A 15375-nucleotide genomic window follows, 5' to 3' on the forward strand; every position below is an offset into this window, starting at 1 on the left:
GAGCATTGTGTGCACTGGATACAATGTATCAGCTGAGAGCAGGATCGGCAGTGTTTAGCTCACAGAGCATTGTCTACACTGAATACATTGTTTCAGCTGACAGCAGGCTTGGCTGTGTTTAGATTACAGAGCGTTGTCTACACTGGATACATTGTATCAGCTGACAGCAGGATCAGGTGTGTTTAGCTCACAGAGCGTTGTCTACACTGGATATATTGTATCAGGTGAGAGCAGGATCAGCTGTGTTTAGCTCACAGAGCGTTGTCTACACTGGATATATTGTATCAGGTGAGAGCAGGATCAGCTGTGTTTAGCTCACAGAGCGTTGTCTACACTGGATATATTGTATCAGGTGAGAGCAGGATCAGCTGTGTTTAGCTCACAGAGCGTTGTCTACACTGGATATATTGTATCAGGTGAGAGCAGGATCAGCTGTGTTTAGCTCACAGAGCGTTGTCTACACTGGATATATTGTATCAGGTGAGAGCAGGATCAGCTGTGTTTAGCTCACAGAGCGTTGTCTACACTGGATATATTGTATCAGGTGAGAGCAGGATCAGCTGTATTTAGCTCACAGAGCGTTGTCTACACTGGATACATTGTATCGGCTGAGATCAGGATCGGCTATGGACAGAATTACTGCCTCTGAATGGAAACAAGCATTTCTATTCACTGCCAGGAAGCAGAGATCTTGAAAAAAGGAAATGTAGTCTATTAAAAAGTTGTAGCACTTTTCCTTTATAGAGATTTCGCATTCTTTCTACAGAACCCTCTAATAAGGGCAGGCTGACAGACCACAGCGGGTAATGAGTGTATCCAGGGTGCGGCACTTACAGTGATGCTGTACATCCCGCTGCCCCTGCGCTGCAGTGGGGCGCTCAGAATCCGCTTCGTACATCCCCAAAGCCGTGTCCTCGTCTTCCAGTAGGGATACTTGACTCGATCTCTTCTTACCAGCTAACCAGCTTGAAGGCAATGGGGTGTTGGACGCAGATCTCAACAGCAAAATGCAGACAGCCAAGATAGCCCATAACTTCATCTTAGAAAGGCTTCCAAGAAAGGGACCTGCCGGGGCAAGAAGAAGACAACAGGCAGGTAAGTTACAACTTATCCTGGAGTTTCCATACACTGTGTGCTGTAGTGGCTGGTGTATTGGCATCACCTGGTAAAGGGGAAAGGATTTAACATTGTGATTGCTGGGGTCTGACCTCCGAGCCCCCCACCCATCCCCTTATTCACTGCACAGCCGATGACCAATGCGTAGGGTGGAATCACAGCGACAGCAATGCCCAATCATTGTAACTGGTGGGGTTTGACCTCCGAGCCCCCACCCATCCACCATTGTGCAGGGTGGAATAAAAAGGGACAGGAATGCCCCGACATTGTGGAATCAGAAGGTGAAGTGAACCTGTCACTTTATATAAATATATGGTTGTTGGACCTGGTGGAAATGCCGCCGTTCTCCTGAATCCGGCGATGTTTTTCTTTTTATCCTGGGCCTCTCCGTTCCAGAGATATGGCCTCCTCTTCCCTATATGCAAAACTCATCTTGTTAGCCAACTGGGCGTGGCCATCATATCATATCTGTGAGTGTCTTCCCACAGAGAAACAAGGCTAGATTGAAAAGAATTGGCCGTATCTCAGGAATGGAGAGGAGCACAGACAAAAGAGACATCGCCCGATTCAGGAGAACGGCGGCATTGACACAACAATCTAATATATAAAGCTGAGTGTGTGTGTGTGTGTGTGTGTGTGTGTGTGTGTGTGTCCTAAAGGAATCCGCACCATCGCTTTTACAATCACAAAATTTTGCACAGACACCCTATGTGACTCAGGAAACGTCTTAGACTATGTTTTGATGGGAAAATTTAACCCCGCGCTTTACAGTTACTCTCCAAAATACATGCCTCCATTAAACTCAATGGAGCTGCAAGCTATAGGTTATTAATAGGAGCTGTGAGTGGTTGCTATAGGAACAAAGGAAATTGTTAGTATAAGAAGCTTATGTGTGAGGTAATAAGATGTCGGTGGTGAGACAGACAGAGAGAGACTGAGAGACTGAGAGACAGGCAGACAGACAGGGAAAGAGACAGAGAAAGAGACAGACAGTCAAAGAGACAGACAGAGGCAGACAGACACAGATAGACAGGGAAACAGACAAGGAAAAAGACAGAGACCAGGAAAGAGACAGACGGAAAAAAGAGACAGACGGAAAAAAGAGACAGACGGGAAAAGAGACAGACGGGAAAAAGAGACAGACGGAAAAAAGAGACAGACGGGAAAAGAGACAGACGGGAAAAGAGACAGACGGGAAAAGAGACAGACGGAAAAAAGAGACAGAGGAAAAAAGAGACAGACGGGAAAAGAGACAGACGGGAAAAGAGACAGACGGGAAAAGAGACAGACGGAAAAAAGAGACAGACGGGAAAAGAGACAGACGGAAAAAAGAGACAGACGGGAAAAAGAGACAGACGGAAAAAAGAGACAGACGGAAAAAAGAGACAGACGGAAAAAAGAGACAGACGGGAAAAGAGACAGACGGAAAAAAGAGACAGACGGGAAAAGAGACAGACGGGAAAAGAGACAGACGGGAAAAAGAGACAGACGGAAAAAAGGGACAGACGGAAAAAAGAGACAGACGGGAAAAGAGACAGACGGAAAAAAGAGACAGACGGGAAAAGAGACAGACGGGAAAAAGAGACAGACGGAAAAAAGGGACAGACGGAAAAAAGAGACAGACGGGAAAAGAGACAGACGGAAAAAAGAGACAGACGGGAAAAGAGACAGAGAGAGACAGACAGATACAGACCGAGAGATACAGACAGACAGAGATACACACAGACAGACATGGATAGAGACAGACACGGAAAGAGACAGAGACAGACACACAGAGACAGACTAGGAGATACAGACAGAGACTGGTATAGAGATAGCAAGATAGTTACTATCCTGGGCAACGCCCGGGCACTACAGCTAAAATATATATATATATAGACCACTGAATGGCAGGTTCCATATTCCACCACTATCCAGCTATTGCTAGAATACAAACACAGCAGACCATGTACTGTACTTACTGACACCACGTATAGATGTAGCAGAGCTGAGTTTGTTACCAGATGAAATGACAATTCTCAAAATGTAAGTAACATATGGGACAATGATAAGTTGCAGAGACACAAGGATACAACTACATCTGACCAATTCAGCTCTGCTCCATCTGCTCACATAAAATATGAAAGTGATCCATCATTATGGATTGTTCTGAATTAAAATATCAAACAGTGAATATCTAAAAGGAGATGTAGCAGAGCTGAATTGGTCATGATCTGTTTAGTTTTTTCTACAGTAAGGAGGCCAGTATTTACAAGCATTGCCATGAAACCTACCTCCATAGGACCATACAGAAAGGGCCATCAGGAGCTGATATTACACAGGGCTTGGAAACACATCATTCTGCATAGTAGCAAAATAAAAACAAAAAACGGTAGATGTGATGGAATTGCAGAGTTGCTTTTGTATACATTTACATTGATAGCTTTCCATCCGTTGCAGAACTACAACTCCCAGCAGTGTCCCCTGAGTGACTGCTCCCGGTGACCCCGCTGCGCACAACACGGGGTCGCTGGAAACGGCAGCAGTCGGTTCACAATGTGATCGCATGTCCGGAAGAATTCAGTAAAAGCAAAGTTTACACTACGAAAATACTCCGTGTGGGAAACACTAGAGCCGAGTGTATGCAAAGCAAAAATAGACGCTCGCTCCTGTCGCACTTAACCCCTTCTGCCCCTGTAGTAAACGGAGATAAGTCTCCTACAGAATCAAAGCACAATATAGTGGTCCATCCCCTCGAAATATGTCAGACTGGGGTGGCAGGGGCCCACCAGTAACACTGACTCTGGGGGCCACGGATCAACTACATACAAATATTACATTCACAACTTTATCAATGATTCTATATAACGATATACTGGTTAGTTTGTAAAATGAACGATGAGAAGTTTCATTTTGTACCAACTACTGATTATGTTGGGGGTTATGTACTACAGCAGAGGGGCCCACCCGGGAATTCTCCAGCTCTCCAGTGGGCCAGTCCACGCCTGCCCTTGATTATCCTACATAGATGCTTCCTTTGTACACAGTGTAACAAGTATATTGTGCCAATTACTGATCATGTTGTAGGTGATGTACTACAGCAGAGAGGCCCACCAGTGGATTCTCCAGCTCTCCAGTGGGCCAGTCCACGCCTGCCCCTGATTGTACAAAGGAAGTATCTATGTCGGACACAGTGTAAGAAGTATACTGTGCCAACTACTGATCATGTTGTAGGTGATGTACTACAGCAGAGAGGCCCACCGGAGAATTCTCCTGCTCACCAATGGGCCAGTCCACGCCTGCCCCTGATTGTACAAAGGAAGTATCTATGTCGGACACAGTGTAAGAAGTATACTGTGCCAACTACTGATCATGTTGTAGGTGATGTACTACAGCAGAGAGGCCCACCGGAGAATTCTCCTGCTCACCAATGGGCCAGTCCACGCCTGCCCCTGATTGTACAAAGGAAGTATCTATGTCGGACACAGTGTAAGAAGTATACTGTGCCAACTACTGATCATGTTGAAGGTGATGTACTACAGCAGAAAGGCCCACCGGAGAATTCTCCAGCTCTCCAGTGGGCCAGTCCATGCCTGCCCCCGATTGTCCTACATACTGTAGATGCTTTCTCTATGTGTCCACTATCATATTTCCATGTGATTGGGCAATGATGGGTCCTTGCCCCCAAAAACAAATTTGTCTTCATCACGTTTAGCGAGGCCCAGGCACAAACTGACGACTCCGATATAGATAGAGGGGATTTATTAGGGAAATATCCAAATATCTGTGACCCAGGAGAAGAATAAAGAAATGCAATGGTTTTGTGTATTACTAATGGGATCAGGAAGCGTTTATGGAGGAGAAGCCCTGGAATATCTGTACAGAGATCGACGCTATGGGTCTACAGATGGAGCAGAGCCGTACATGTGACGTGCTAATGACAAACTCAGATCTGCTACATCAGTGAGGCCGTTTTCGGGTAGCGGGGAAACAGATTTCGCCTATCTTGTTGGTATTGTAGATCCTTGTGGTTTGTAACTGGAGATGTGGAGTTAATCTCCAAAGAACATGTCACACATGGAGACGATACACAGCGCTGCCAGGAGTGTTTATACAAGTCCCCGAGCCGGGACAGAGGAGCGCATTATCCATTCTGCTCCTGCTATTTATCAGCATACAACTGGGGAGCCATACTGGGACTGGTACAAGACCAAAGAGCAATGTATGGAGGGCACTGGGGTTCAAACCCTCCAGCCTAGGTCTAGGCATCCATGTATATATTATAGGGATCTTTTGAAAAACAGCGCCACCCCTGTCCACAGGTTGTGTGTGGTATTGCAACTCAGCCACAATCAGTTCATTGCAGCTGAGCCAGACACTATGTTGCTTTTTAGAGGAGAGGAGCCATGTTTCTCTCTCCAGATCGATTTAATTGGGTCATCTTAACTAGGGAAGATATCACAGGAAGGTTGATAACTGGGGGGTCTGACTGCCGGGACCCCCACCAAGCCTGAGAACTGTGGCCTCACAAGCTCTGCCATACTCAGCCATCCCATAGGGAATGGGTGGAGTAGCCAATGGGCGAAGAAATCTATTTCGGAGATAATTAGGGGTCTCAGCCATATTATAATATATATTATATATATATATATATATATATATATATATATATATATATATATATATATATATATATATACACACACACACACATATATACAGTGCCTACAAGTAGTATTCAACCCCCTACAGATTTAGCAGGTTTACACATTCGGAATTAACTTGGCATTGTGACATTTGGACTGTAGATCAGCCTGGAAGTGTGAAATGCAGCAAAAAAGAATGTTATTTATTTTTTATTTATTTTTTTTAAATTGTGAAAAGTTTATTCAGAGGGTCATTTATTATTCAACCCCTCAATCCACCAGAATTCTGTTTGGTTCTCCTAAAGTATTAAGAAGTATTTCAGGCACAAAGAACAATGAGCTTCACATGTTTGGATTAATTATCTCTTTTTCCAGCCTTTTCTGACTAATTAAGACCCTCCCCAAACTTGTGAACAGCACTCATACTTGGTCAACATGGGAAAGACAAAGGAGCATTCCAAGGCCATCAGAGACAAGATCATGGAGGGTCACAAGGCTGGCAAGGGGTACAAAACCCTTTCCAAGGAGATGGGCCTACCTGTCTCCACTGTTGGGAGCATCATCCGGAAGTGGAAGGCTTATGGAACTACTGTTAGCCTACCACGGCCTGGACAGCCTTTGAAAGTTTCCACCCGTGCCGAGGCCAGGCTTGTCCGAAGAGTCAAGGCTAACCCAAGGACAACAAGGAAGGAGCTCCGGGAAGATCTCATGGCAGTGGGGACATTGGTTTCAGTCAATACCATAAGTAACGTACTCCACCGCAATGGTCTCCGTTCCAGACGAGCCCGTAAGGTACCTTTACTTTCAAAGCGTCATGTCAAGGCTCGTCTACAGTTTGCTCATGATCACTTGGAGGACTCTGAGACAGACTGGTTCAAGGTTCTCTGGTCTGATGAGACCAAGATCGAGAGCTTTGGTGCCAACCACACACGTGACGTTTGGAGACTGGATGGCACTGCATACGACCCCAAGAATACCATCCCTACAGTCAAGCATGGTGGTGGCAGCATCATGCTGTGGGGCTGCTTCTCAGCCAAGGGGCCTGGCCATCTGGTCCGCATCCATGGGAAGATGGATAGCACGGCCTTCCTGGAGATTTTGGCCAAGAACCTCCGCTCTTCCATCAAGGATCTTAAGCTGGGTAGTCATTTAATCTTCCAACAAGACAACGACCCAAAGCACACAGCCAAGAAAACCAAGGCCTGGTTCAAGAGGGAAAAAATCAAGGTGTTGCAGTGGCCTAGTCAGTCTCCTGACCTTAACCCAATTGAAAACTTGTGGAAGGAGGTCAAGATTAAAGTCCACATGAGACACCCAAAGAACCTAGATAACTTGGAGAAGATCTGCATGGAGGAGTGGGCCAAGATAACTCCAGAGACCTGTGCCGGCCTGATCAGGTCTTATAAAAGACGATTATTAGCTGTAATTGCAAACAAGGGTTATTCCACAAAATATTAAACCTAGGGGTTGAATAATAATTGACCCACACTTTTATGTTGAAAATTTATTAAAATTTAACTGAGCAACATAACTTGTTGGTTTGTAAGATTTATGCATCTGTTAATAAATCCTGCTCTTGTTTGAAGTTTGCAGGCTCTAACTTATTTGCATCTTATCAAACCTGCTAAATCTGCAAATCTGCGGGGGGTTGAAGACTACTTGTAGGCACTGTGTAATATATATATATATATATATATATATATATATATATATATATATATATATATATATATATATATATATATATATATATATAGATATGTTAAAAATTAATTTTGTATCTGGGTTTCGTTAAAGATGTTGTATCGTTTGGCTTTTACACTTATTAATTCCCTGCTAAATGAGTTAACTGAAAATTGGTCAGTGAGCTGTTCTGATGAGAGATTACAACTATTAAATCTGTTTTTTCTGAGCTGATTTTTTTCATCTCATCTTCAGTGTGGTCCTAGATGATAAACAACCACAGAGAAGCTCAGAAAAACCTAGATAAAAGAGTTAGAAAATTCCTGTTAGGGGAAGCTCACTGATGGTTTATCAGTTAACTCATTCTACAGTCAGAAATTGATTTTTTTAATTAAAGGTAGAATGATTATTTGTAGCCCAAAAATTGTATACCTTTCAATATAAAATAAACAAAACTATATTCTTTCATAATTGATAAGAGAACAGGGGAGACATTGCTTCTGCTGCTATCTTGGCTGATACATTGTAACAAGAACATCAGCTGTTTACAAACAGATTATCAGCCTCTGAATATAGAGGAGGTTTTCATTCACTGACAGGAAGCCGAGATATTGAGCTTGGAAATTAAAAGTTGTAAAATGTAATTGAACAATGAGAGTTTGTTTGTTTGTTGTTTGTATTTCCCAGTTCTAATGATGTCCATAAGCCGACAGGAGGACGGACGGGACCCCCAGAGACTGATGCCTGGGGGGGGGGCAGTCCTCCGCGTAGATGTCACAGGGACTAATGATACATTGTCACCAGCGTTGATCACACAAGGCAGACAAATGAGCAGCGCCAAAACAAGACCCCAAAGCCAATGACCCCAGTGCCCTCCATACACAAACCTCACGTCTGACTTCCCCTTCTCCAATCCCAAATTAACCCGACCCTCAGAGGAAACAATTGGGCATTGAGGATTGTGCAGGAGCCCGTGGGGTCCGGTGCCCACCCCATTGGGGGGTACATATAAAGACCACTGGCTAGCGGAGAAAACCAAGCCTTGGGGGACAGGAGGGCTAACATTTACCCCCACCAATGCCTTGAGGCACTAAAGTTTGGAGGACAGAAAGCCGGGGTGCAGCTACAAGGGGGGCAGAGGTGATTTACCATAGACCCTGATGAGTGATGACGGCCAAAGATTCCATAGACATAGTTTAAGCATGAATGTTACAAAAATCTGTAACGGCGCCCCCCATCTACCATGTGCTCTGTAATAATGGGGTCTCCCGATACACCAAATATGCACATATAGATGGAGCGCACATTCTAAAGTGTAGCAGAGCTGAGTTTACAAGTGAATTTACCAGGTGTAGCAGAGCTGAGTTTGCAAGTGTATTTACCAGATATAGCAGAGCTGAGCTTGCAAGTGTATTTACCAAATGTAGCAGAGCTGAGCTTGCAAGTGTATTTACCAGATGTAGCAGAGCTGAGCTTGCAAGTGTATTTACCAAATGTAGCAGAGCTGAGCTTGCAAGTGTATTTACCAGATGTAGCAGAGCTGAGCTTGCAAGTGTATTTACCAGATGTAGCAGAGCTGAGCTTGCAAGTGTATTTACCAGATGTAGCAGAGTTCAGCTTGCAAGTGTATTTACCAGATATAGCAGAGCTGAGCTTGCAAGTGTATTTACCAAATGTAGCAGAGCTGAGCTTGCAAGTGTATTTACCAGATGTAGCAGAGCTGAGCTTGCAAGTGTATTTACCAGATGTAGCAGAGCTGAGCTTGCAAGTGTATTTACCAGATGTAGTAGAGCTGAGCTTGCAAGTGTATTTACCAGATGTAGCAGAGCTGAGCTTGCAAGTGTATTTACCAGATGTAGCAGAGCTGAGCTTGCAAGTGTATTTACCAGATGTAGCAGAGCTGAGCTTGCAAGTGTATTTACCAGATGTAGCAGAGCTGAGCTTGCAAGTGTATTTACCAGATGTAGCAGAGCTGAGCTTGCAAGTGCATTTACCAGATGTAGCAGAGCTGGGCTTGCAAGTGCATTTACCAAATGTAGCAGAGCTGGGCTTGCAAGTGCATTTACCAAATGTAGCAGAGCTGGGCTTGCAAGTGCATTTACCAAATGTAGCAGAGCTGGGCTTGCAAGTGCATTTACCAAATGTAGCAGAGCTGGGCTTGCAAGTGCATTTACCATGTATAACAGAGCTGAGTTTGCAAGTGCATTTACCAGGTGTAGCAAAGCTGAGTTTGCAATGGAGCTTGTCTGGTGAAACAGAACTGAATTTACAAGCGAGTTTGTCAGATGCAGTAGAGCTAAGTTGGCAAGTGAGTTTACCAGATATAGTAGAGCTGAGTTTGCAAGTGAGTTTACCAGGTGTAGCAGAGCTGAGTTTGCAAGTGAGTTTACCAGGTGTAGCAGAGCTGAGTTTGTGAGTTTACCAGGTATAGCAAAGCGGAGTTTGCAATTGAGCTTGTCAGGTGTAACAGAACTAAGTTTACAAGTGAGTTTGTCAGATGTAGGAGAGCTGAGTTTGCAAGGTCCTACAGAGTTCAGTTTGCAAGTGAATTTGCAAGGTGTAGCAGAGCTGAGTCTGCCAGGTGTAATAGCACTGTGTTTGACAGTGAGTTTTTCAGGTATTGTAAAGCTGAGTTTGCAAGTGAGTTATCAAGGTGTAGCAGAGCGGAGTTTGTCATTCTTTGCAACTCACCATGTAGATACAAAACGTAGGATGTGCCAGAATCCTCTAAACATAATCAGAATGTATAAGACTGAGCTAATGTGCCAAAATTATAAAAGGGAATCTGTCACCAGGTTTTTGCTCCCCCATCTGAGAGCAGCATAATGTAGGGACAGAGCCCCTGATTCCAGCAATGTGTCACTTACTGATCTGTTTGCTGTCATTTTGATAAAATCACTGTTTTCTCTGCTGCAGTTATACAGAGCTCATAAATATGCTGGACTACCTGCAGCATGTCAAGTAGTCCTGTAATGATAATCTCCTGCTGATTAAACTGTGATTATATCAAAATTACACTAAACAGCCTAGTAAGTGACAGATCACTGGAATAAGGGACTCTGTCCCTAAATTATACTGTGGCAAAAACCTGGTGGTGACAGGTTCCCTTTAATGCCATGAGTGCAGATATGATGTATTTGCCATTTTGATATATTTTTACACTGTCATTTTCACCATAAATTGATACATTTGTGACATTATTGATAAATTACCTGATATCTTGATTTATTATTATCTGAGGTGTTCCACAGCGATGCAGGAGAGTCATCAGGACGTATAACCCTACAGAGATCAGTTCCCAGCTCAGCTCTGCTTCATCCCGTCCCTTCACTTTCATCCGATATTCTTTTCTGATCCACAAATCTGTGTCTGTTTATTGGGGTAAATGCGGCCCATGTGTGTGCGCTCTGCAGAGCGGGGTGTGTATATATTTGTGTTTTGAAACCCTACACTTTAATGAAAGCCACTTGTGCTGCCTCCTCCAGACTCTACGTTGCACGGTTTGGCGGTAAGCAGTTATAATATTTGTATATGAGATTACAGCACAGAGACCGAAACGCGCCGTGACACTCCCTGCAATAAACAGTATACCTCTTAGAGGTAAATAATACATTCAGATGTTTACAGTTATCCCTGTCTGTAGCTGGGACTGTAGGAGTCCCTATAGAAGAGGGGAGTCCCCTGCATCAGACCCTCCCTAACCAGAGAGGAGAGCGGCTGCAGAGTGCACCTCTCCTGCCGAAGGCCTCAGATCATCTGTGCGGTATATGGATGGTGCATTATTTTTTATGCTCTGTAAGCATTGCTACCTATGAATGTCATGGAGGAAGTCCTCTGCTCAGGACCCCTCTATATTAGCCAGAAAGGAGAGCTCCTGCAGAGTGCACCTCTCCTGCCGAAGGCCCCAGATCATCTGTGCGGTATATGGATGGTGTATTATTTTTTATGCTCTGCAAGCATTGCTACCTATGAATGTCATGGAGGAAGTCCTCTGCTCAGGACCCCTCTATATTAGCCAGAAAGGAGAGCTCCTGCAGAGTGCACCTCTCCTGCCGAAGGCCCCAGATCATCTGTGCGGTATATGGATGGTGTATTATTTTTTATGCTCTGCAAGCATTGCTACCTATGAATGTCATGGAGGAAGTCCTCTGCTCAGGGCCCCTCTATATTAGCCAGAAAGGAGAGCTCCTGCAGAGTGCACCTCTCCTGCTGAAGGACCCTGATCATCTGTGCAGTATATGGATGGTGCATCAATGTTTACGTGCTGCAGGTATTACTAAATTACCTTCTTTGTACACCCTATGAATGTCATGGAGGGAGTCCTTTACTCGGGACCCCTATCTATTAATCAGAAAGGAGAGCTGCTGCAAAGTGCATCTCTCCTGCTGAAGGACCCAAATTATCTGTGGAATATATAGATGGTGTATTAATTTTTTTATATGCTGGGAGGTATTACTATATTACCTTTATGCACCCCATGAATATCATGGAGGAAGTCCTTTGCTTGGGACCCCTCTGTATTAGCCAGAAAGGAGAGCTGCTGCAGAGCGCACCTCTCCTGCTGAAGGACCCGAATCATCTGTGCAGTATATGGATGGTGCATTACTTTTTATACTGCTGCTGGTATTACTAAATTACCTCTTTGGTGCACCCTATGAAAGCTTGTAACCGACTAGACCCCCAGCATCCTCTATACAGATCATGCCCCCCATTATCCTGCACAATGTAAGCCACAAGGGCCGGACCCTCTCCCCTCTGTACCAGTCCGTTTACCGTAATTTCTATTTCATTTCATGTACAGCCCCATGGAGTCAATAATAATAATAATGATGTGTCCGTAGGTTTAGATAGGAGTGATAGCTTTCAGCTCTGCTACATCTAAATTGTGAAACCTATTTACTTAAAATATATATTTTATATATTATTTCAAGGCTTTTAGACTAAAAGGGTCTCACTTTTTTAGCCTGTATATATTACACAGTTAACAGTCACAAAAGTGGCCAATAATTCAATGTAATATTAATGGTGCAGTGTAGGTTATCTGATAAGTGTGCTGCCACAATGTGGCCACTAGAGGGCAGGAGAGAACGCTCTCTAGCACTGACTACTACTCTGATCAAGTTCTATCAGGACATAGTGAGAATTCCTCTGCCCTGTGGAACTTATTCAGTCTGAAGTTCAGGCTTTGAGGGGCTGTTGTTGCTGTCTGGGGCTGTTTTGGCTATATCCCCCCTCCCCTTGTCCATTAGAATCAACAGACATCAACTGATACTAATGGACATTCATTGATTATTATCAGAAAAGAAGTTTCAGCTTCTGACTCTGTTCTTGAGTGTATTTATAGAAGCTGAATATTATTTTTTTAAAAAAATATTTAAAAAAAAAAAAAAGTGCCCTAAAAACAAAAAAAACAAAAACACATACACAAAAAACCCTAAAAACAAATTGCAGAGCGGAGTTTGTACATATATTACATTGCAGCGACCGTCCTACTACTAAACAGACCGGAAGCTTTCGGGATCTACAAATTGATTAAATGTCAAAAAAGTCAGAACTAAACATTTATTTACATCTACGTCTCTTATTATATAAATAAACACGACAAACCTAGCTCTGCTATATCTGCTAAGATGGCTGCAATGGGTCTTTCCTCCTAGGACGTCTCCTCTGTATAACCAGTGTCCATGCAGAGCCTCCTATGAATATTTTGGAAATTTTCACTATTGTTTATTTTTTATATTCTTCGATTTATACTTCTTTTCCATCTACAATGCATCTACCTATTGTTACTAGTCATATGTGTCAGTTATTACATAGTAATTAGGAGCAGGAGACCAATTATACAAAAGTCAAACATTTTGGTTAGAAAATCACAAAAACTTTAGTTTGATGTTTTGAGTCTTTTCTATTTTATGGTTTTTTTTGTTTTGTTTTTTTTTACTTGATGGCATGTGAATGGTGGAATGTGTTATCTGGTAATTTCTTGAGTGTTAGTGATACATTACAACATGTTGCGGTCATTACATGCGAGTATGCGACACGTTAGATTGTTTGGGTTGTATGTGATCCATTTTCCGTTAGGCGAATGTTCACACAATGCAATTTCATGACTTTTTATGTTGTTGCGATTTTCCAATTTTTTTTTGTACTGAGATATGGGAAAAAAGCAGCACAATCTCATGGTGTGAACACTGCTTTACTCTTGTTACAATAATCTATTAGTAAATGGATTTGATACATTGTTACTCATCAGGCTATGTTCTCAGCATTAAATACATTGTTACTCGTCAGGCTATGATCTCAGCATTGTTACTTGTTGGGATATGTTCACAGCATTTGATACATTGTTACTCGTCAGGCTATGATCTCAGCATTGTTACTTGTTGGGATATGTTCACAACATTTGATACATTGTTACTTGTCAGGCAATGTTCTGAGCACTCGATACATTGTTACTCATTGGGCTAGGCTCTCAGCACTCGATACATTGTTACTTGTCAGGCTATGCTCTCAGCACTCGATACATTGTTACTTGTCAGGCTATGTTCACAGCATTTGATACATTGTTACTTGTCAGGCTCTGTTCACAGCATTTGATACATTGTTACTTGTCAGGCTCTGTTCTCAGCGCTCAATATATTGTTAGGCTATGTTCTCAGTATTAGATACATTGTTACGTCTCAGGCTATGTTCACAGCATTTTTTCTCTACGATTTTTGCAATATTACATTAAATATTGCTGCGCTTTTATTGCTTTTGCATTAAGTGATGGTGTCTTTAGGTCTAATACGTAGTGAGTAAGAGTATTCGATACATTGATATAGTGTTTCACATCAGGGTTATTACGTGGATTTGATACATTGTTACTGGTTCAATGTGATTTATGTTCTTACATTTGATACATTGTTACATGTTAGTACTTGATACAATGTTACACTTCTTACATGATGGTTAATGGATACATTATGACATGTTAGTACTTGATGCGCTCTCACATGTCAGTTTACTTCTTGTTCTGCGGTTCTCTATGACTTTATGGCACAGGGTTGTTTGTGGTACTGGGATACATGGTCTCATAGTGTGATACATTGTTGCACTCTGAAGTCACCTACCGTTTGTCTGGCCTCTCTAGCCCTAAGATGGACATTAATCCGACCTCCTGAGGATGGGTAACCTGCTGGGGTCCAGGGATCCTACCAATGCTGGGCAGGTGGGGGCTCCCAGGCTCTCCAGAGCTGAGATCAGGCAGCTGCTCGGTCCTCCTTCCCTCCAGAGATCAGTAGCAGCAATTCTGCAGAGAGGAGATGTGGATGCTCCAATCCTGCTGAGGAATCCAGGGATCACACACCATCAACAACTGTGGGGAGTCAGATGAAGACATGGGGGCTCCTGTAACAGCAGCTGGTCCAAGGAGAACCACAACAGCTGAGGAGCCGGCACACCACAAGGACTGACACTTTCTCCAGGGTAAGATCCAAGTGGAATGTGAAGAGATGAATGTCTTCTGCAATGCCAACTCCTTCCAGGGTGAAGAACAAAAAGAAGCAGCTGCTAATCCTGCAGGTCCTGAGCTGAGCCTCTACCTGCTCAATGCTCCAAGCTGGAGGACAGATGTGCTGCGCTCACATGAAGGGAAGGTTTGCCAAGACAAGAAGCAGGGGAATGGATTTATAGGCTCCCTGGGTGTGACTCCTCATCCAGCCCCGCTCTGATTGGCTCCTCTGCCCATCCAGGACCTCTCCGGAGTTTTCTGAATATCTGCTGGGTGAAGTCAGGCTCTAAAAGCATGCAACTCTGAATGCAGCAAGCATGGTGCAAGGGGCATCTCCCCGACCCCAGGGGCATCTCCCCCGACCCCAGGGGCATCTCCCCCGACCCCAGGAGCATCTCCCCGACCCCAGGGGCATGTCCCCCGACCCCAGGAGCATCTCCACCGACCCCAGGGGCATCT

The 15375-nt window shown here is 43.8% G+C and overlaps 1 protein-coding gene across 1 annotated transcript in view; it reads right to left on the reverse strand.

Annotated features, from left to right (window-relative positions):
- The window catches only part of GDNF (glial cell derived neurotrophic factor), a 58131-nt gene extending 43292 nt beyond the window's left edge, over positions 1-14839 (reverse strand). The window contains exons 1-2 of the mRNA XM_075328671.1: positions 14537-14839; positions 835-1065 (exon numbers count right to left, since the gene is read on the reverse strand). Coding sequence (XP_075184786.1) covers positions 835-1039 — 205 coding nt within the window. The 5' untranslated portion in view covers positions 1040-1065; positions 14537-14839. The remainder of the gene's footprint in view (positions 1-834; positions 1066-14536) is intronic.
- Positions 14840-15375: the final 536 nt, after the last annotated feature.

Source organism: Anomaloglossus baeobatrachus, chromosome 1, assembly GCF_048569485.1.
Source record: "Anomaloglossus baeobatrachus isolate aAnoBae1 chromosome 1, aAnoBae1.hap1, whole genome shotgun sequence".
In the NCBI taxonomy this organism is placed as follows: domain Eukaryota; kingdom Metazoa; phylum Chordata; class Amphibia; order Anura; family Aromobatidae; genus Anomaloglossus; species Anomaloglossus baeobatrachus.